Source organism: Natrix helvetica, assembly GCF_964273705.1.
Source record: "Natrix helvetica genome assembly, chromosome: 4".
NCBI classification, from domain to species: Eukaryota; Metazoa; Chordata; class Lepidosauria; order Squamata; family Natricidae; genus Natrix; species Natrix helvetica.
Window position 1 is genome coordinate 166,195,434 of NC_138550.1, and position 23,281 is coordinate 166,218,714.

Sequence of the window (23,281 nt, forward strand, 5' to 3'; positions counted from 1 at the left end):
TAGAAAAGTAGGAGCCACCTTTGGTGGGAAAGTAAGGGGGTTCCATGTTCCTTTGGCGTTGAGTCATGCTGGCCACATGACCACAGAGGCATCTTTGGACAGCGCTGGCTCTTCGGCTTTGAAACGGAGATGAGTTCCGCCTCCTGGAATTGGGAACGACTAGTACATATGTGGGAGGGGAACCTTTGCAAGGCCAACGTTGAAATAAAGCAATGGTAACCCCTCCCCCCTCAAAAAAAAGCCCAATTCCCCATGTATGCTTTAGTCTTCCTTTACTGCAGTTGTAAATTAAGAACAAGTGGGGAAATTTTAGTTCTTGAAATGGACCAAGTTACTACATTTGTGTTTTGGCTGTGCCTCATTGAATAAACATATTAAAAATTATTTTAGGAATAGAATCCAGCAATAAACTATGAATAGGTCTTTTAATTGTACATCGTCCAGAGTCATTCTGTGAGCGAGATGCGATCTTCCAATAAATAAACATAAACAACAACAAATTTAATTTCATATTAATACCAGAAGAGTTATATAATATTGAAATCACTGCAGAAAATTAATAAATACTTCTGTACTATAATGTCTGACCTAGGCTAGTATCAGCCACTCAAGTTGCCTATGGATTTTGAGAAACTAGAACTCAAGTACAATCGCTACCATTAAAATGAAGGCAAGTTAGCAAATAAGCATTTGCCATACAACTTCATCAGTTGAATGGGCATAATAATAATAATGGTAATTTATTAAATGCATATGCTGCCCAACTACCAGCTGTTTACAAATTGTTAGAAACATTTAAAAAGTAAACAACACAAAAAAACCACACACACAGACACAAAAGAAACACAAATGTAAAATAAACCAGGATGGGAGCAAAGAAAAAAATTGTATTACCGGACAGCAAAATTTAACTGTCTCAAGCATGAATAATTTACATAACCTGGTAAAAGCTCTGCAAAAAAAATAAAGCAAGCTCAGAGATCACCAACAATTCAGCAGATCTCTCTACGAATTCATCTAAAGTATAATGAGATACATTTTTTGTGTGTGTGCACATTTTGGGAATATTTTGGGAAGCGAGATAGAAAAGGAAGCCTGTTTCCCAATCAGCAAGTATTTCAATTACAAAGTGGTTAAAAGCATTTATATGGAAAACAAGACAGGGCAGGTTGGTAAGAAATGGCAGAATTTGGAGATGAGGTTTGATCATCATCTGTATTTCGATAATTGGGCAAGACCCAACAGCCGCTGTGCACCAATTTGCCTTGTTTTAAAAGGAATGGTATAAATAGGCTAGAAATCATCTTAATTTATTTCAGTAATCTAGGACCAATTTGTTCGAAAGGTCTCAATAATACATTTCTAAAAATAACTAAAGGACACATTTCTATGAAGACATTCTTACAGTCAATCTATAATTCTTCCACGACATATTGTAAATCAAGGTTCGTGTGACATCATATGCCTACAAAACAAAGGTGGATACGTCTTTGTCAAGCTATCAATTTTATAATCAAGAAGAGGAAATAGCATATTGATGCAAAAATTGGCAATCACGATTTGGGTCAATTTGCAGCTTAAAAGCCAGAAAACAATTCCCAGTGAGATACTGCATGTAAAAATGAGAATGCAAGTTTAAAAAGATAATGAGGTTCTCACCTATTTTTTTGCTTTGCTCCTCTCCATGATTGTGAGCGATGATTGGCGAATATATAAAGGGACTTTTCGTTGCCATGTTCTGACCCAGCAGGCTTTTCATTTTCTGCGGTCGAAGGCTAGCGGGGAGGTTTAGGAGCTTGACAGATCTGTTCAATGAACAAGGGATTGTTTTTTTTTTTATGTAGAGCTGCTACAAAATTCAAATTTAGGAGAGACAGTTCAAATGACAGATACAATAGCATGGATTATCAGCATGATAAGACACTAATTATAGCTTTGCTTTCCATCTGTCCTGATCTCTTTGCCCACGTCTTACAAATTCCCCATTTAAGAACAGTAACAGGGTAAAGCTTTTATGTAAAATGATAGATCCATAACAATATTAGAACTTCCTAGTAAACTCTGAATAGAAACACTGCATTATTGGAAACCGTAAAAACAATGAAGAGGATTATTCTTTTAATTCAAAGTTGCTTATATATATGCAATGCGATGAATCTAATCGGATGTAAAGCAGATCCAGTAAACTTGCGGAGACACATTAAAATAGAAAATGTCAAGGTCTACCCTAAATAACAACTGAATATTGATTCAATGCACATTCAGTATTATCTATCTATATGAAAATGTGTGTGTGTGTGTGTGTGTGTGTGTGTGTGTGTGTGTGTGTGTGTGTGTGTGTTCCAGCAAAACTCTGGAACACCATGAGCAATTTCAACCAAACTTTGTACACAGATGACTTACTCTCTGGAAACAAATACTGTGGGGGTAAGATGCCCCACAAACCCCTCAGAGTATGTGTTCCGTTAAGATACAGCCTGTTGTGCCTTAAAATGGCTTCTACTGTTCTGCCACAAAATGGATTCTACTGTACAGTGCAGTAGAGCAACTTCACAGTACTCCACAATGGGGCTCCCTCTTGTAAGGGGGAAAATCCAACATTAGAAATTATGTTTGATCCGGACATTTTTCCCCTATAAATAAATACCTGGGAAACGTGGGGTTATCAGCTAGTTACTAATAAAGAAGCTTGGATGAGAACAAAATGTCTTCAAAATGGGAAAAAAACACAAGAAAGACTAGTTGCCTCCTGAAAAAGCACCTTTGGACAACCATGGCCTGGATGACAGAGAATCTATACAGACTTTTATTAATTTCTGCTACACGAATGATTTCTTTTGCGTGACACCCTCCCCAACCCCCCCCATTGCACATGCGCGCGACCCCAAGTGTTCCCCCTGCACGACTCCCCGCATCCCATTTTGGGCCTACCAAGCCTCCTGAAGCCTCCTGGGACCAAAAATGAGCCACGGGAGGGGTATGATGCAACCCCTCCCCGCTCCCCTGCCACCGTGCATGTGTGCACGACCCCATGTGCATGTGACCCCCCCACCCATGCATGTGCATGCATCTCGCGCATGCGACCCACCCCTCGTACATACATGGCAGACGAGAAAATCAGCTGGCCAGTGGGAGATCTGCGTGCATGCGCAGTGAAGCTGAGCTAGGGGAACAGCTTGCCTGCCCGCAGAGAAGGCTCCACGTGCTACCTGTGGCACGGATGCCATGGGTTTGCCATCACGGGTCTAACACATCACAGACTGCTCGTGCGCGAGTTACACACACACTAAAGCTAAAGAAGAAGAAAACCAAGCAGTTTCCATCATGGGATCTTACACGTTATATCATTTTCAAGGAGAACATCAAGAATCGCTTTGAAGTTCTGAATCTCATTGATAGGAAGCCAGAGGAACCACAGGATGAACTTAGAGAAGTCATTCGGAAGTCATGTGAAAAGACACTGCTGGAGATGAAGAAGCAGAAGAAAGCAAACTGAATGTCAAAACAAACCCTAGAAATTGCCGAGAACAAGCGAGAGAGAGGCCAAAGCCAAGAGAGAGAAAAAGGCCCCGTAAGGAACTTTTCAGAGAGTTTCAGAGAGCTCTCAGAAGAGGCAAGCAGTGTGAAGTCTATCAAATCACTGGAGAGGGGAACTGGCATAGAAAAAAAGAAGGAAAACCTTTCAAAAGATCTCTGAATTCAGAACTTGCATAAAAGTTCAAAAAGATAGCAACGGGCAGATAATAACAGATGCAAATTAAATGAAACAAAGATGGAAAAAAGATATAGGAATACTGTGCAGGTCCTCCTCAATTTACGACCACAATTGAGCCAAAAAAATTATCTTGTCAAGTGAGACATTTGTTAAGTGAGTCATGCCCCATTTTACAACTTTTCTTGCCACATTTGTTAAGTGAATCACTGCAATTGTTGAATTAGTAACATGGTTGTTAAATGAATCTGAATTTTCCCATTGACTTTGCTTGTCAGAAAGTGGCAAAAGGGTATCCCCTGACCCCAGGGCACAGCTTCATTCAGTTGTTGGATGTTCATCTTTGTATCAGTTTTGATATATCAAGTCTTTGTGTTTTTCACATACTTCCTAATACTAAAACTACTAAACTACTGTTAAATAACAATATATCATAGTCATATGGATATATAGCATGCAGACTCAATTCAACTCTCACATCTTCACGGAAAGCACCAATCCAAGATCTTATAATTTCACTCACAACATTAAAATCTCTGTGGAACAATCAATTTCTCAGCAATTCCCAAGTGCTCTATATACTGGTGAGATGTGCAAATCTCTGTACAAAAGATTAAATGGATACAAATATAAGATCAAAAGTTTAAAAAAAATACCCTCAAACTGCGAAGTTTTTAAATGGGGAAATATTTCAGGTCTTCCAAACTCAGTTCCTTGAATAAAGGAATGACGCTAACTATGAGGATGGGATGGGATGGGATGGGATGGGATAGAATAGAATAGAATAGAAGAACAGAATAGAATAGAATAGAATAGAATAGAATAGAATATCAAAAACAATGACATAAAATTCATAAAGGTGCTTCAAAACTGGCATAGGTATCCTACCAACACCCATTGGCTGTTCTTTAAAGGAGCTTGCATTTCTCAATGTCTTCCTTAAGAAAACACTTGAGTTAAGAAGGCGGTGGTGACAGGGCAGCACCATCTACAAACCGGCACCCCATAATGGCACCAGAATACAAGAGGCGGTTTCAATTACTGCTTACAGAAGTTTCAATCTCTTCTGAAAGGCACGGGCTTTTGCCCAAGCGATTTCCTCCTGAAACAGTTCACTGCCCTCAGTCTAACATTGTTCTCTAGTACCATCCCGAAGGAGGCCTATGTGACAGAGAATTCATTACTATATCCTCTCACAGGACGTAAAGAATGGAAACAAAAGGTAGTTTACCTTACAATGGGAAGTTTGGTGAATGGCACAGGCGGGAGCTTTAAGCCATCTGGAAGGGTAATGAAGTCCATTGTTCCTGGGCACTTTGATGTATAGTTTTCTAGACTTTGTGTTACGTCTTTCTTTTCTAAAAGGAAAAAGAATTCTCATTACTATAGTATCGGTTTATAAGACGCTGCTTCCATCTTACAAACGAGGTAGGAACAGAAGACGCACAATTTTAATTGGTAAGCAAGACAGTTGTTAAGTGAGTTTTGCCCCGTTTTATGACCTTTCTTGCCACAGCTGTTAAGTGAATCATGTGGCTAGTAAACAAATACGCCTTTTTCCGTTGACCTTGCTTGTCGGAAGCAGGCTGGGAAAGTTGCGAATGAAAGTCCCAGGACCCATGGATGCTGCAGCCATCCGAAATGAAAGCAAGCTGCCAAGCATCTCAATTTTGATCATGTGACCATAAGGACACCGCAATGGTCATAAGTGCGAAAAATGGCTGTAAGTCATTTTTTCCCCGGTGCTGTTGTTAACTTCGAACAGTCACTAAACGAACGGTTGTAAGTTGAGGACTACCTGTCCACCCAGTGATTTTAAAAGCTGGGAAGGAAAGTCCTATGCTGAGGAAGAAGAAACATAGGAAAGAAAACTGAAAGGCATGGATCTCAAGAAAACCAGACGGCCATTTCTTTCCCGAAAAGTCTGTTGAGAAAGCATGCAAAAAAATATTTGCCGTTACGTATTTCCAAGCTGTGGAATTCATAGACAAAGTAAAAACCTCTTTCAGTCAGGCTCAGTTGGGAAATGATTATTTGAACTTTGATAACTGGCTTAGTTTTTAATTTACCTGTTAGTTGCCTTAGGTATCCTATGTGTGAAAATGCAAAGAGCAACGATAGAAAAGAAAAGATACTGTATTTTTCGGAGTATAAGACCCACCTTCCCCCCCCCCCAAAAGAGGGTGAAAATTTGGGTGCGTCTTATACATCGAATGTAGCCCCACCCATCCCCACCAGAGGCCAAAAACGCAAGGCATGGAGGCAGCCATGGTCTGTGGCAATCCCTGCAGCCTGGAACAGCTGATTGGTAGGGGGTATTCCGGCAGTTCGATCCACCCGCCAATCAGCTGTGCTGAATCAATAAGTGCTGAATAAGTGCTGAAGCTGACCTGGCTGGTCAGAGTTTGCAGCAGCAATCTCATTCAGAAAGCACACACAAGTAACTGATTCAGCAGGATTCAAAATAATAATAATAATAATATGCAAAACAATACCAAAAGCAGGTTTTCCAAGGTAGCAGTAAATACAAGCAAAACACAAGCAGTTTCACTTTCAGTTCTCAGCTAAGCCAGGCTCCTTCCCGTCTCCTTGTTGCTCACACGGCAAATACTGTTTCAGAGACAAAATAGCCCTCATTGGCTGACTTAGTTGCTATGCCTATCATTGGCTGACCTTGTTAACATGTGGTCCAAGTCAGGAAGCTAGCCAGCTGAATACCATGAATGCTGTTAGGCAGAGGCAGAATTTTTTTTCCTTCTTATTTTCCTCCCCAAAAACTAAGGTGCATTTTATACTCCGGAGCCTCTTATACTCCAAAAATACGGTAGATAGACAAGATAGAGAATAAAAGAGCGATGCAGATGAACCTATAACACGGTGTTTCCCTGAAAATAAGTCTCTGTCTTATATATTTTTTGCCACCAAAAAGGAACTAGGTCTTATTTGGGGGGGGGGATGTTATTCACTGACTCACCTCACTTGCGCACATCGTCCCTGGCCTCCTTTTCACTGTCAGAGGCCTTTAGGAACTTCTTCTGCAGCCAGCAAGGCCTTCCTGATGGCCTCTGTAGTCGTAAACAGAGTGCCAGATCAATCCGGAGCTCTGTTATCGGCTACAAAGGTCTGCAGGAAAGCCTTGTCAGCTGCAGAAGAAATGGGCTGGCAAAGCAGGTGTTGGGACGTGCAAGGACTGGCTGCAATTTTTCAAAGATGAGTAGTAGGGCAGCTCCACCACCACCCCATCCCCACCCTAGCTTAATTTTTACCTGTGCACCCTGGAGTAGGCGGGGTCTTAATTAGGGGTTATTTTGGGCATAGGGCTTATATTGGGTGTAAAAAATCAAGTGGGGGCTTACTTTCGGAGTAGGTCATATTTTCGGGAAAACACGGTAGATGGCATGGTTTTAAAACTGAGAACTGAAGGACTGGTTTGAAATGGAAACCTTAGAACTTGAACGTGGGAAAAGCAGCAGATGCTTTCTTGAAACTATTGGAGATACAGGTAGAACATAAAGTTTGCAGCAACCTCATTTGACTGTCCTAGTCTCGATTTAGAGACCTCATTAATGAAAACTTCAAGCAGTTGCTTGATTTCTAGATTCAAGGTTCCAAGCCATACTGTCATCAACTCTGCTCTTCAAATCAAGTTTGGTGAAATGAAAAATGCATCTATTCTTATCACACAGCCAATATGATAAACCCTGGGTTATTTTATTTGGGATAAAGAAATACCTATTCTACTAATACAGCATACCTACCATTCTTCAACATTCTCCAATTAAGCTTAGAAGGTTTATTCTACTATCATTGGGACCTTCCTTTAAGTTTACAGGGCACCAGATGTTTGAACTAGTTTCAGAATTTAATTTCATGCACCAACCATGCAAAGCACTACCTTGATGTATCTCTTCATTGTGATTTTCTGGAAAGTTGTTATACCTTAGGTGCTCTTATTTATTTTTTTTATTATCTCATTCTTCACTACCATCTATTTTATTTTTTAAAAGTGTATACTAACAATGCTTCGGGAAATTTGTCAGTATAAAATGGACAATATAAAGCCATCCGTTATGTCAAATGAAAATTTCATTTTGTCAACATCAAGGCACACATTATTATTGCTTTCTTTTGTGAAACAAAAGAAAATGCACTTCCTATGTCTCCTCTCCCTGGGTGCTGATCCTGGGGTGCACCTTAGCACTTTGAGGAGCTCTGGGACAAATTATAATCTTGACAGATTATTAAATAATTTTGGGAGATGTTTGGATCCAGTTTTACTTGTAGCCATATATGACATGGAACAAACATTTTTTAAACAAGTAGCATATTACTCTCTATATGTTTATGCAACTTGATATCACAAAGTTGTTAAAACAGCAAAACTATGAAAAGACCCCCCCCAAAAAAAGAGTTGAAACAGAAAACCCTACAGATCTGCATATCAGCTATTCTACTTTGTCTCCAACCTTTGCCCAACTACCTGAAAGTTCTATTTTGGACCTGAAATGCCCTTAATTTCTGGACCTTGAATGCAGATACAAAACTGCTGATGCAAAAATAAAGTTTTGCATAATTTTGGATTTTATTGACCTATTTGATTTTTAGACCATTTATCACACAAGACCCATGACAGCATGTAAAAAAAGATCTAGTAGCAAATTAAAACATACAACTTGCCATTTTTTTCCTCATTAAAATAGCTAGACATAAACTATTATTGCAGGAAGAGAATTGAAAAGTTTTTAATTAAGTTAAACTGGTGTAGTACTGACAATGCAATACCCTGCACTGTCTCTTTGAGACAGGACAGAGTAACAATTGGAAAAGAGGCAAAGTATGTTCCCTTTTGAAAATAAGAAACATTCAAAAGAAGTTTGCAATTTGGTGAGGAAAGTTAAGAGCAGAACGTGTTTCCCACCCAGCAACAGAAAACCGAAATCATACTAAACATTCTGCAGACTGGCTGGATGCCCTTCCTGTCGCCAATGCGGAGTTTGAGCAGATATATTCCCATTGAGCCCAGAGAGAGAAATACCTTCCTCTGCCTAGGATTGAACTCACAGTCTCCTGATTGTGAGGCAAGAGCTCTACCTCTAGGCCACTGCACCACTCCATTATCATATATAATATGCATGAAAAATTGCACTATTTTTTAAATAAAATGAATACCTTGGTCAGAAAGAAAATCTAGCATGGTTTGTAAAAGAAAAGATAAGTGCCGGACGGAAAGTGCTGGGTTTCCCATTCTCCTGGAGGCATACACTAACTCGTGAAGTAAACGCATCTGCACAGCAGCCCAACCACGATGAGTGCCTTTAAAAAGAGCAAAATAACATGTGTTGTGTTAATACACTTTTAATACAGCTCAACCACTCAATCTTCATTCAGCAATGGCCTCCATATATGGGTCTGACATTGACAAGGTTACCAAATACTACACTGAGTGTTATCCAGGGAGATAAAATGGAAGGGTTGCATTTAGCCATTCATCTGCTCGTACAATAGCCAATGTTATATAAAGTTTATAAAGATATAAAGCTGTGATATAAAGTTTCTTTGCATTCGTAGTAGTAAGTCGTCAGGGATCAGAAAGAGTTCCAAAGATCGCCAATGCCTTAATCCCATGCTTGTCTAAATAAGGAATTTGAATTTATCTATGTGTAAGGCCCACAAAAAGCTGTGAACTTCCTTAAACAATGTTGATGCATCTATTATGCTACTGCATACCGTATTTTTCAGAATATAAGACGCTCCAAGATTTTGAAGAGATAAATTTAAAAAAAAAAAGTTTTTGCACTCTGCAGACCTCCCAAAAATGGCCCGTTTTTTGCGAAAACGGGCTCATTTCTTTTCAAAGAAATGGCCATGAATAGTCTTTAGGAGGCTTGTAGAGTGCTCCTGGGGGGTGCCCCCCCAAAAGAAGCAAATAAAGTCCCATTTTTCACGAAAACAGTCCCATTTTTTCTCCCAAAAAAAGGGCATGCCTAGCCTATTAGAGGCTTATAGAGTGCTCCTGGGGGCTGGGGGAAGGGAAATTGAGCAAAAACAGCCCGTTTTTCACTCATTTCTGCCCTCTCCAACCCCCAGGAGCACTCTGGAAGCCTCCTAAAAGCTATGCACAGCCATTTTGGTGAAGGGGGTGGGGTTTCAGCAGACAAAAAATGCTGTATTCAGTATATAAGATGCATCCAGATTTTCAGCCTCTTTTTTGAGGGAAAAAGGTGTGTCTTATACTCTAAAAAATACGGTATTTATTTATCATTTATTTGTTCAATACCTATGGCTGCCCATCTCAATGACAAATTATTCTTTTCTCAAAGCAGTAAAAGTACCGTATTTTTTGGAGTATAAGACACACCTTTTCCCCCCCTAAAAGAGGGTGAAATTTTATGTGCGTCTTATACACTGAATGTAGCCGCAACCCCTTTGGCCTCTGCCTCCCAGCAATTAGCCTCCTTGCAGCAAATGGAGAAAATGGGACTTCCGGAGACTGCAATGGGCTATAACAATCCCTGCAGCCTGAAACAGCTGATGATTGGGTGCCCAGGCTGAAATTGAAAGTGAAACTTGTTCTTCAAAGAAAAAACCAGAAAGTCCAGTTGCCTCTTGAAAAAAGCACCTGTGGGCAACTGTAGCCTACTGATTTTTTTTTAAATTCTCACTCATTTAGCTTTATTACACAAAAGCAAAAATAGGAAATGTTGTGTTTGTTGGCTTGCTCCTCTCTAAGCCAAACTTTTGTACCTTTGCTGAAATCTTTAGGATCCAAAGAGAGGCTATAACCAGGAAGTGTTTCCAGAAGAAGTTTGTAGCAAGCTCTCCAACCAGGTTCTACGATGCTTGGGGCTACACACTGCATGGCAGCCACTCGCTTGAAAAAAGCTGATTTGCGATGAAATCCAATTCGCTCATAGAGCTCTGAAAGAATACTGTAGCGCTGGATTTTTTCTTCTTCAGAAAGCTGATATTTTTTTAAACATGGAGGGGTGGGGGGGGAAACAATTGTTTTAAAAAGAATTTTAATAACCAAAATTGCCATAAGCAAACTAAGTGCAAAGAAGGCAAGAAAAATAAGTTCTGAAAGAGAGAGGGGGGGGGTAGGTAGGTAGGTAGGTAGGTAGGTAGATAGATAGATAGATAGATGGATGATAGGTAGATGATAGATAGATAGATAGATAGATAGATAGATAGATAGATAGATAGATAGATAACAGATATGGAGATAGATAGATGATAGATAGATAGATAGATAGATAGATAGATAGATAGATAGATAGATAGATGACAGATATGGAGAGAGATAGATAGATAGATAGATAGATAGATAGATAGATAGATAGATAGATGATAGATGATAGATAGATATGGAGATAGATAGATAGATAGATAGATAGATAGATAGATAGATAGATAGATAGATAGATATGGAGATAGATAGATAGATAGATAGATAGATAGATAGATAGATAGATAGATAGATAACAGATATGGAGATAGATAGATAGATAGATAGATAGATAGATAGATAGATGATAGGTAGATGATAGATAGATAGATAGATAGATAGATAGATAGATAGATAGATGACAGATATGGAGATAGATAGATAGATAGATAGATAGATAGATAGATAGATAGATAGATAGATATGGAGATAGATAGATAGATAGATAAATAGATAGATAGATAGATAGATGATAGATAGATATGGAGATAGATAGATATGGAGATAGATAGATAGATAGATAGATAGATAGATAGATAGATAGATAGATATGGAGATAGATAGATAGATAGATGATAGATAGATAGATAGATAGATAGATAGATAGATAGATAGATAGATGATAGGTAGATGATAGATAGATAGATAGATAGATAGATAGATAGATAGATAGATAGATAGATAGATGATAGGTAGATGATAGATAGATAGATAGATAGATAGATAGATAGATAGATGATAGGTAGATGATAGATAGATAAATAGATAGATAGATAGATAGATAGATAGATAGATAGATGACAGATATGGAGATAGATAGATAGATAGATAGATAGATAGATAGATAGATAGATGATAGATAGATAGATAGATAGATAGATAGATAGATAGATAGATAACAGATATGGAGATAGATAGATAGATAGATAGATAGATAGATAGATAGATAGATGATAGATAGATAGATAGATAGATAGATAGATGACAGATATGGAGATAGATAGATAGATAGATAGATAGATAGATAGATAGATAGATAGATAGATAGATAGATAGATATGGAGATAGATAGATAGATAGATAGATAGATAGATAGATAGATAGATAGATAGATATGGAGATAAATGATAGATAGATAGATAGATAGATAGATAGATAGATAGATAGATAGATATGGAGATAGATAGATAGATAGATAGATGATAGATAGATAGATAGATAGATAGATAGATAGATAGATGATAGGTAGATGATAGATAGATAGATAGATAGATAGATAGATAGATAGATAGATAGATGATAGGTAGATGATATAGATAGATAGATAGATAGATAGATGATAGGTAGATGATAGATAGATAAATAGATAGATAGATAGATAGATAGATAGATAGATAGATAGATGACAGATATGGAGATAGATAGATAGATAGATAGATAGATAGATAGATAGATGATAGATAGATAGATAGATAGATAGATAGATAGATAGATAGATAGATGACAGATATGGAGATAGATAGATAGATAGATAGATAGATAGATAGATAGATAGATAGATAGATAGATAGATGACAGATATGGAGATAGATAGATAGATAGATAGATAGATGACAGATATGGAGATAGATAGATAGATAGATAGATAGATAGATAGATAGATAGATAGATAGATAGATGGATGATAGGTAGATGATAGATAGATAGATAGATAGATAGATAGATAGATAGATGATAGATAGATAGATAGATAGATAGATAGATAGGTAGATGATAGATAGATAGATAGATAGATAGATAGATAGATAGATAGATAGATGACAGATATGGAGATAGATAGATAGATAGATAGATAGATAGATAGATAGATAGATAGATGATAGGTAGATGATAGATAGATAGATAGATAGATGATAGATAGATAGATAGATAGATAGATAGATGACAGATATGGAGATAGATAGATAGATAGAGAGAGAGAGAGAGAGAGAGAGAGACAGACAGACAGACAGACAGACAGACAGATATGAGATAGAGAGAGATTAGACAGACAGGCAGACGGCAAAAAGAAATCAAATTTCACTCAGCAAACATTTAACATAAAAAAGTGATGTATGAAAGCTGGACAGACATTTCCACTTCAGGTATTTTCAGAGGTGGGTTCCTATCAGTTGGGCCCGGTTCAGCCGAGTAGGTAGTAACTCGGCCGCACCCGAACCGGTTCTATCCTCGATAGCACCATTTTGATTTTCTGTTCTGCGCATGTGCAGAACAATCTTCATTGCAAAAATGTTATTTTTTTTGTGTTTTCTAAAGTTGTGCACATGGAGCGAAGCGAGCACACAGGCGCAAAATATTTTTTGCCGAACTGGCAGTAATGCCGGCACCAACCCCCAGGATATTTTCTTACTGTATCCTTAAAAAACCCACAGTTTGCCTCTTCCATCCTATAAGTAACGGCAATAATAAATCGTCTTAAATCTCTTTTACCAAACAAAGCTTTGTGGTTTAAGACAAGCCACACTTCTCAATTTCTGCCGACTTTCTGACATATGATCCCCCTGCGGAAGATTTAGAAAGCATTTAAAATGAGACTTTTCACATAGATGCTTCAAGATTTAAGATCTGCATTTCACTTCATATCTAATCATTAGGAGGCTATTTTAACATTTTATTAATTTTGGGAGAATTGTTACAATGTTTATAGTTTGATAATTTGACTTCTAAACTGCCTAGGGATGTGTGAGAGCAGTGGAATAAAAATAGAAGTGGGAAACATTTATCTGCAGTCCATACAATAGTTAGCATAACTTGGTTACATCACTAAAAGAAAAAAACAGAACAAGGCAGAACCTGCTGCTGGATTTTGAACATCTGTTATATAAGCAGCTGAGAAACAATTTTATAAAAATAACTGTAATTAGCATTGGAAAGTTACCTGTATATTGTAATACCAGATGAACATACTTTAATATTCTGCTAGCGTTTTATGGAATATTCCAGGGAGACAAACTGAATTTCATCTCTTATCAGATCAGCACGTGGGTTTTCAGCAGTGTGTATTTTTAAGATCTGTGCCACTGCCTAGCCCATCCATAAAACTGTAAGGATATTAACTGTTTCTCAATACAAAAATGATATATAGTCAGAAGTGTATCCTACTTTACAAAACAAACTGGCTCTTTGAAAATAAAGTAGCATGTTCTTTCTTTTGTGCACTGAAATACTCATGTGCCCTGTACTAAGTGACATACTGCTGTGGCCTGCCGGCAGCCAGCAGAAATGGCAGCAGAATCAGACAATGAGGAGGTTGGGGCGGAACATGGGCCAGTCCTGGGGGTTGAGGAAGGCTCTGAAGAGGACTCTGTGTTGGAGGCAGAGAGGGAGTTAGACAGCCGTGAGGCAGAAGAACAGCTGGAGCCTGTTCCCAGTGTATGCATGCCCAGAAGACAAGAACAACTAAAAAAGGAGGGTTGACTTAAGAATAAAGCCACGCCTTGGAGGTGATTGGCCCCTCCCAGAGGAAATAAAGGAGGAACGAACAGGGAGTGGGCTTTTGCAGGAAACAATTCGTCCCTTCGGTCGTTTCAAGAGTGAAAAGTTCTGTTTGTGACTATAAGAGACTCTGTGTCAAGTTTTGCTTTACCCTGTGTCTGGCAGCGCTCTAAACGAGATAAGGTGCGTGTGGAGAAACATTCCTTTGAAAGACTGTTTGCTAAAGCCTTGCTGACTGTGAATGAAAGGAATTCACAGTTGTGTAAATAAAAGAGGTTTTGTCGGGACCAAGATTTTCCTTCTTGCTTTCTAAGGAAGCATGGGTCAGAACACAAGCAAACCCATTTTGAGATGGAAGCAAAATATGCCTTAGTTAAATGGAAGAGTGAAAGCTACCTCGTGACTAAGGTAAAATGGAAACCCCAATCAGAAATTCCCAGAAAATGGCTGGCTGGGGAATTCTGGGAGTTGAAGTCCATAAGTCTTAAAGTTCCCAAGTTTGGACACCCCTGCTTTAATCCCAAAAGGGTTCCCTTCGCTCAGTCCATTGAAGCAGAGGTTGGGCTGCCATCTGTTTTAATTTGAATTTCTGCACTGAGCAGGAGTTGGCTTCCACGATTCCGCTAAGTCTATTTTTGTCATGCAACTATTCCAGTTAAAGACAAAAATAACTCTGCAAGAGAGAGTAGCCCCCCCCCCAAAGCAAAGCACTGTATTTAGATAATTTAGAAGTCTATTAAACAATATTTTGTATTGTTACTAATCCAATCAGAGCATTAATCATTTTTATGATGCAACGCTGCTGACCCCTAGTGTAATGTTAAGATACGAATGTAAAGTCTGCTGCAAATTTTGTTCAAGTATACCAAAAGATTCTAATGGATTTTTTAATGAAACAAAACAGTACCGTTATTAACAAAGTTGAATGTACACAAAGGAAGAGGAATTGGAGACGTTTGCAGGGGCCAACTTCCTATTTTTTTTTATTTTATTTTTAAAAAGGTGTTTTGTAGACAGGAAACTGAGTGAACACCAAAAATGCCCATAGGAAAACAGCTTATTGCCTATCTGCATTTTATGGAATATATAATGGGAAAAGGCATTTTCTGCATTACCTATAAAAGGAAATCTGAAAGCTTTATAAGAAATAATGTAAATTCAGATTAACAGTGTTGGAAGGGACCTTATAGGTTATCTATAGCTCAAGCAGGAGACCCTACACCATTTCTGACAAATGGCAGTCCAATCTCTTCTTGAAAGCCTCCAGTGATGAAGCTCCCACAACTTCCAAAGGCAACTTCCATTGGTTGATTGTTCTCACTGTCAGAAAATTCCTCCTTATTTCCAGGTTGAATCTCTCCTTGTTCAGTTTCCATCCATTGTTCCTTGTCTGGCCTATGGGTGCTTTGGAAAATAGCTTGACCCCCTCCTGTGGCAGCCCCTGAGATATTGGAAAACTGCTATCGTCTCCCCTGGTCCTTCTTGTCACTTGACTAGCCATGCCCAGTCCCTGCAATGGTTCTTCATGTTTTAGCCTCCAGTCCTCTAATCAACCTGGTTGCTCTTCTCTGCACTTTTTCTAGAGTCTCAATCTGAAAGCTTGATAAGAAATAATGTATGTCTAAAATATTAATACTTTCAATCTGTAAGAAATAGCTGCTTTCTAAAGTTAAGCATTTACGTTTGAGGAATAACTTAATATACATACAAAATAACAAAAGAGAATAGACATATAAATAGAGAATGTGGTTTAGGACTATTTCTGAAAACTCAGATATTATTTTTACAGAATGGCATCAAGTTCCTCATTGTGGGAAAACAAAAACTAGACAAGTGTTTGGTGAAAATTATTAAAGTTCTTCTGTTCTTAAAAATAATCCAAAGACCGATGGAGAAATTAATTCCCAGTTAAAAGGAAAGTGTGTTCTCACCTGACGAAGGTTAATATAAACAGCATTTTGGAGGAATTCAGAAGCTTCCATGCTTCTTTTCTGTATTGCAAGCACTCTCACCGCCTTCACACAAGCTTCCAGCTCAATAACACCAGCGTTCTTATACTATAAAACATACATAGGGGATTAAAATATTGGTCTATTGTATACTTCCTGGTCACATTATACAATGTATTTCTCTACAAGAATCCTGGGGCCTCTTTAGTATACCAGATCATGGCTTGCCTTAACGCCCTGCTACAAACTGCTCCTTAGTACCATCTTGTTACAAACTGCTCCCCAGTTCCCCCTTGAGGCGCCACCTGTAGACCATTCTGGCTAGCCTGCTAGCCCACCAACCTACCGTTTCCATCCAGGGTAAGGATAACCACCATCTGCATACCCCTTTGTGGGGAACCCTGGCTTACGAACAAACTTATGATTTTAACAACAGCACCCAAAAATGAGCTCGCCCCTATGACAACTTATGAACGCTATACACTCTAGGTCAGACCTACTACTACTGCGAGAGTCCCCCCTCTCGCAGGTATGGCCCTCAGACCTTTCAAGGACCCACCTTGATGACGGGTTTGTTAACCCAGAGAGGTGGAGGAAGCGAAAATTAAGGGGGTTTTTAATTAATCGTTTTTTAACAGTCTTAAGGGGTTCCAGGGTAGGGGGGAAGGGGATTCAGGCCAGGAGGGAAAGTAGAGCCAGGCAAACAGGTGTGGTCGGGAGGGGAGGGAGTGGAGTGGGGGAGGAGGGGGATAATAGCATTCCAGTACAGGGCTCTGTTATACCAACGGTCGTGGGGAGGGGTGGGTGCGAGGACAGACTAAGAACCTGTAGTCGGTTGGGAGACCGTGGTTGTTGGTTACACCCGGTCGCTTGTACCAACCCCCGCACTCTAGGTGGCCAGGATCTACAGAGCCAGGGCCTTAGGCAGATGTTATGCAATGCGAGGTCCGTTGTTAACAAGGCCCCCCTCATCAATGACCTGATTTTGGAGGGGGAGCCGGACCTCGCAGGAATAACAGAGACCTGGTTGGGCCACGAGGGAGGTATACCCCTCATGGACATGTGCCCACCAGGTTATCGAACATTCCACCAGCCATGGGCCCAGGGTAGGGGCGGTGGGGTAGCGTTAATTATCCGGGAAGATCTGGAGCCGAGAGAGTTCACTGTGCCACAGACATCCGGGTGTGAATCCCTTGTTGTGAGATGGGGCCCAGGGAGACAGTTGGGCCTGCTGATTGTATACCTGGCTCCTCGCTATACATCAGCGGCCCTGCCTGAGCTCCTCGAGCTGATCGCAACGATGGCAGTTGAGACCCCCAAACTTTTAGTCATGGGGGACTTCAACTTGCTATCGGTGGGAGAAGCATCCGAGGTGGTTCAGGAGTTCATGGCTTCCATGACAGCCATGGACCTGACTCAGTTAATTCAGGGTCCCATACACGAGGGAGGCCACACACTGGATCTTGTTTTTGTCTCTGACCAGTGGACGAGTGATCTGGGAATAGGGGACATAGCTATTACTCCCCTGTCATGGTCAGACCACTCACTTCTCCGACTTGACTTCCCTGGTGCTACCCCCCGCCGCGGGGAGGCGGAACCGGATTATCCTAGGTGGTTCCGCCCCAGGCGCCTGATGGAACCGGATAGGTTCCAGACGGAGCTTGGGTCACCTCCTGTAGACCTGACCCGCCCCCGGATAGAGGACCTAGTAGCCGCCTGGAATAATGCGGCTGCCGGGGCCTTAGACCGGGTGGCGCCTTTGCGGCCTCTCCTGCGGCAACGAACCACCCTGGCCCCTTGGTTCACCGAGGAGCTAAGGGTGATGAAACGCCACAAGAGACGCCTAGAGAGCCGATGGAGATCCTCCCATTCCGAACTTGACCGAACACAGGTACGAACCTACTTAAGGACATACCTTGTGGCAATAGGAGCGGCCAAACGTCGACATTGTGCCGCCCTTATTGCATCCGCAGATAACCGCCCTGCCGCCCTGTTCCGGGTGACCCGCTCTCTCCTTTCGCAGAGACCGCGGGAAGCCCCTTTACAGGGCAGGGCAGAGGAATTTGGGAAATATCTGCAGGATAAAATCGCTCAAATCTGGAGGGAATGGGTCCCCCTCAGTGGGCTAGGAGGGATGCCCCAGCGAGTCTTGAGAGACCATTCTGGGAGGAGTTTGACTCGGTTGCCACCGAGGATTTGGACAGGTTACGCGGGCGACTACGAGCCACCACATGTTCATTGGACCCGTGTCCCTCCTGGCTTATACTGGCATCCTGGGAGGTTACACAAGACTGGCTCTTGGTGCTAGTGAACGCTTCATTGGGCGAGGGGTTCTTACCAGCCGCCTTGAAAGAGGCGGTTGTGAGACCCTTACTCAAGAAGTCTTCCCTGGACCCAACGGAGCTAGCCAATTACCGTCCTGTCTCCAACCTTCCTTTCTTAGCGAAGGTTGTAGAGAGTGTGGTGGCCCAACAGTTCCCACGTCACCTGGAGGAGAATGATTATCTAGACCCGCGCCAGTCCGGCTTCCGACCCGGGCACAGCACAGAGACGGCCTTGGTCGCGTTGGTTGATGATCTCTGGAGGGCCAGGGATAGGGGTTGTTCCTCTATCCTGGTCCTATTAGATCTCTCAGCGGCTTTCGATACCATCGACCATGGTATCCTCCTGCACCAGTTAGAGGGGCTGGGGGTAAGGGGCACCGTTTTACGGTGGTTCTGCTCCTACCTCTCTGACCGGACGCAGCGTGTGTTGGCAGGGGAGCAGAGGTCTTCCCTGAGGCCTCTCACTTGTGGGGTGCCGCAGGGGTTGGTCCTCTCGCCTCTCCTGTTCAACACATATATGAAACCGCTGGGTGAGATCATCCGTGGTTTTGGGGTGGGATATCATCTGTACGCTGATGATACACAGCTGTACATCTCCACCCCGAACCACCCGGGATGCCCTTCGCACAGTCACTCACGCGTTGGTGACGTCCCACCTAGACTACTGTAATGCTCTCTACATGGGGCTTCCCTTGAGATGCACTCGAAGACTGCAGCTGGTCCAGAATGCGGCCGCGCGGGTGATTATGGGGATTACGAGATACTCCCATATAACACCTCTCCTGCGCGAGCTGCACTGGCTCCCTGTGGTCTTTCGGGTGCGTTTCAAGGTGTTGATCACCATCTTCAAAGCGCTCCATGGCACAGGACCTAGCTACCTGCGGGATCGCATCCTGCCCCATACATCCCTACGACCAATTCGCTCTCACAGAGAGGGACTTCTCCGGGTGCCGTCCACTAAGCAGTGCCAAAGGGCGGCGCCCAGGAGTAGGGCCTTCTCTGTGATGGGCCCAGCCCTCTGGAATGACCTCCCCCCGGATATTAGGATTACCACCGACCTCCGCTCCTTCCGTTCAAAACTCAAGACCCACCTTTTTCAACTAGCAGGCCTGGCTCAACCATAGTTTCATTTTACTCCTCCTGGCAATTTTTAAACTCGTAATTTCCATTGGGGTATTTAATTTTAACTTATTTTAATATTTCTATGTTATTATAATGATTGTATTGTGTTTTTATACCTCCTCCGTACAATGTGTAATTTTTATAATATGTGTTTTTATTTATTGTACGCCGCCCCGAGTCCCTTTGTGGAGAGGGAGCGGCTAACAAATTTAATAAATAAATAAATAAATAAATCAAACTATGCTGTTCTACAACTCAGAGAAATCTATTTTGCTGAAATGTAGCCAGGACTAAAACATGGTTATTAACGTTAACCAAACCATATGGTTGCATCTATGGATACATAAAGAGCCACAAATTATGAAACCATCCTCTTATTTTTTATACCATTTGAGAAATACCTAGAAATTCCACTGTGAAACGATGCAGGAGAGGACAGTCAAAATTCAATTAATAAATTCCTTCCTTCCTTCCCCTTCCCTCCACTGTCCCTTCCTCCCCATCTTCCTCCTTCCTTCCTTCTCCTTCCCTTCCCATCTTTCTCCTTCTTTCCTTCCTTCCTTCCCTTTCCCTCCCTTCCTCCCCATCTTTCTCCTTCCTTCTCCTTCCCTTCCTCCCCAACTTTCTCCTTCTTTCATTTCTTCCTTCCCTTTTCTTCCTTTCCTCCCCATCTTTATCCTTCCTTCTTCTTCCCTTCCTCTCCTCCCTCCCTCATCTTTTTCCTTCTTTCCTTCCTTCCTTCTTTCCCTTTCCCTGCTGCCTCCCTTCCTCCCCATCTTTCTCCTTTCCTTCCTTTTTCTCTTTCCTCCACTCTCCCTTCCTCCCCATCTTTCTCCTTCCTTCTTTCCCTTTCCCTGCTGCATCCCTTCCTCCCCATCTTTCTCCTCCCTCCTTTCCTTCCTTCCTTCCTTCCTTCCCCTTCCTCTGTCGAGTAAGATTAATATGGTGCTGAGTACTATAACTGACTATAACCCTGTGTTTTTGATCTGGTGCTGTCCCCTATGGAGTGCTGAATGAGAAGAATTAATGTCCACAGCCTTCCATTTTTCCAACCAGACAGGCCGTTTTCACTGTTTCAAAACTAGTAAGATCATCAGGAGGCTTCCATTGCAAAGGCAAAGCATCCCTCTTCTCAGCATGTACTTCATTGGCCTTGTTCACACATAGAAAATACTTTGTTGGAGTGCACAACTCAAGCAGGGAGGCAGAAGTTTAGTTTTAACCCATCAGGTCACGTCAGCTGTGTCGTGAGAACATCACAACCCAGTTTCAAAGCTTGTTCAGTCAGCCCTTTAAGAAAAAGTGGTGATAATACAGAGCAAGTCTCACCAATACAGAGTTGACTGTATCAGAAATCTGGTATCAGAAACACTTTCTCCCAAAATGATAAGGAGGCAGAATAAACCATCAACAATTCAATAAAATAAAGTTGAACATTTTAGATCTTTTATTGTACTATTCTTAACACGTATAGTACACAGATTATTATTTTTTAAAGCTGGGTGAGATCCAAGGATCAAAATGGATATTATGCCATATAACGTCTTTAATCGGTCTTATTTCCTAACTCTGAAATACTGTACATAAATGCTAATCAATCTTAAGTTTTTATCATTTCATAATTTTCATGTACTTGGAAAATAGACAAGAAAGCCCATATTGGGAGGGGGGAAGCTTATTTACACTTTTATATCTTATTCTATTTTTTATTTAATGTATTTCAAAACATAAGCACATTCTTTCATACGGTAACTGTTTTTGTATTCCCTAAAACAATATCAAGAAATATTACTTTGCAATTCTCCTTTTCAAAAGGCATTTAAAAAGGGTATTAGAAAAAAAATTAAATTATGCATTTCTTTCTGAAACGCCTGCATTTTCTTCTGCCTTCACATCTCTATACTCAGTATCCAATATCTTTTGTTTTTGTTTCCCACTAACATTTCATTTAATCTAGATATCATTATATTCCAAATGTCACATTGCTACAAGATAAAGATTCATCACAGCAGCATTTTTAGTAGCTTTGCTATAACGTCTAGCTCCAGAGTATAGGTAGTCCTCGACTTACAACCACAATTGAACCCAAAATTTATGTTGCTAAGTGAGATATTTGTTAAGTGAGTGTTCCCTCATTTTATGACCTTTCTTGCCACAGTTGTTAAGTGAATCACTGCAATTGTCAAGTTAGTAACATGGTTGTAAATTGAATCTGGACTTTGCTTGTTAGAAGGTCGCAAAAGGGGATCGCATGACCCCGGGACACTGAAACCGTCATAAATATGAGTCAGTTGCCAAGTGTCTGAATTTTGAACATGTGACTGGGAGATGGCACAACAGTTGTAAGTGTGAAAAATTGTCCTCTTTTTTTTAGTGCCTTTGTAACTTTGAGTGGTCACTAAATGAACTGTTGAAAGTCGAGGACTTCTACTAGAGAAAGAACGTTGGTCTTACCTGAACGTGTCTTTTCTGGGGAAGAGAGGGAGTGGTCACGTGTGGGTATTCTCACAGCCTGATTGGTCCAAACACTGAGAGCAAACGCTTAAATACTCCTGCCTTCCTTTCCTTCCGTTTCCTCGAAGGCGAACAGTAGAACTGGAACAACAAACAACAGAACAACACAACCCCACCCCCTCTGGGGGATCCCGGGTTCCCCTTGGCTCTAACTACCAAGAATAGGGCGGGTCGTGATCACTCCCTCTCTTCCCCAGAAAAGACATGTTCAGGTAAGACCAACGTTCTTTTTCCAGTGGAAGAGAGGGAGTGGTCACGTGTGGGACACACCAAAGCCCAGTCCCAAGGGAGGGATAAACGCAACCACCAACTATGGCCCAAGGGGAGTATCTCCTACCACCCTCTGTAAAACCCTCCAACCAAAGGAAGCATCCGCCGAATCGAACAAATCCAGACGATAATGCCTGATGAACGGGGTCGGGGACGCCCAAGTGGCGGCCCGACAAATGTCTTCAAGGGGGGCCCTAGTGGCCCACGCCGCCGTGGTCGCGGCACTTCTAGTGGAATGGGCCGTTATACCTGAAGGAGCGGGACGCCCAACCGCCCCGTAGGCCTCCCTGATGGCTTGACGAAGCCAACGGCCAATGGTGGCCGAGGACACCCTAGCACCCAAGGCCCTGGGCTGAAAGGAGACAAACAAAGCCTCCGACTGACGGAACTCCGCCGTCCGCCGGAGATAAATGTGCAAGACTCGACGGACATCCAGATGGTGCCAGAGCCGCTCCCTATCCGAAGACGGCCCTGGACAAAAATCCGGCAGAACAACCTCCTGAGCCCTGTGAAAGGGGGTGTTTACCTTCAGAAGAAATGTGGGGTCAAGCCGAAGAACCACCCTATCTGCATGAAAGTGGCAAAGATCATCCTTGGATAACAAGGCACCAGCTCCGAGATACGCAGGGTGGAGGTAATCGCTACAAGAAAAACTACCTTAAGGGACAAG

The 23,281-nt window shown here is 41.4% G+C and overlaps 1 protein-coding gene across 2 annotated transcripts in view; it reads right to left on the bottom strand.

The window, feature by feature from the left end:
* The window catches only part of TRAPPC9 (trafficking protein particle complex subunit 9), a 361,114-nt gene that overhangs the window by 300,924 nt on the left and 36,909 nt on the right, over positions 1-23,281 (bottom strand). For both annotated transcript variants that reach the window (XM_081951044.1, XM_081951045.1), the window contains exons 7-11: positions 16,364-16,489; positions 10,457-10,673; positions 8,882-9,025; positions 4,944-5,070; positions 1,660-1,805 (exon numbers count right to left, since the gene is read on the bottom strand). In XM_081951044.1, the coding sequence (XP_081807170.1) occupies positions 1,660-1,805; positions 4,944-5,070; positions 8,882-9,025; positions 10,457-10,673; positions 16,364-16,489 (760 nt within the window). The remainder of the gene's footprint in view (positions 1-1,659; positions 1,806-4,943; positions 5,071-8,881; positions 9,026-10,456; positions 10,674-16,363; positions 16,490-23,281) is intronic.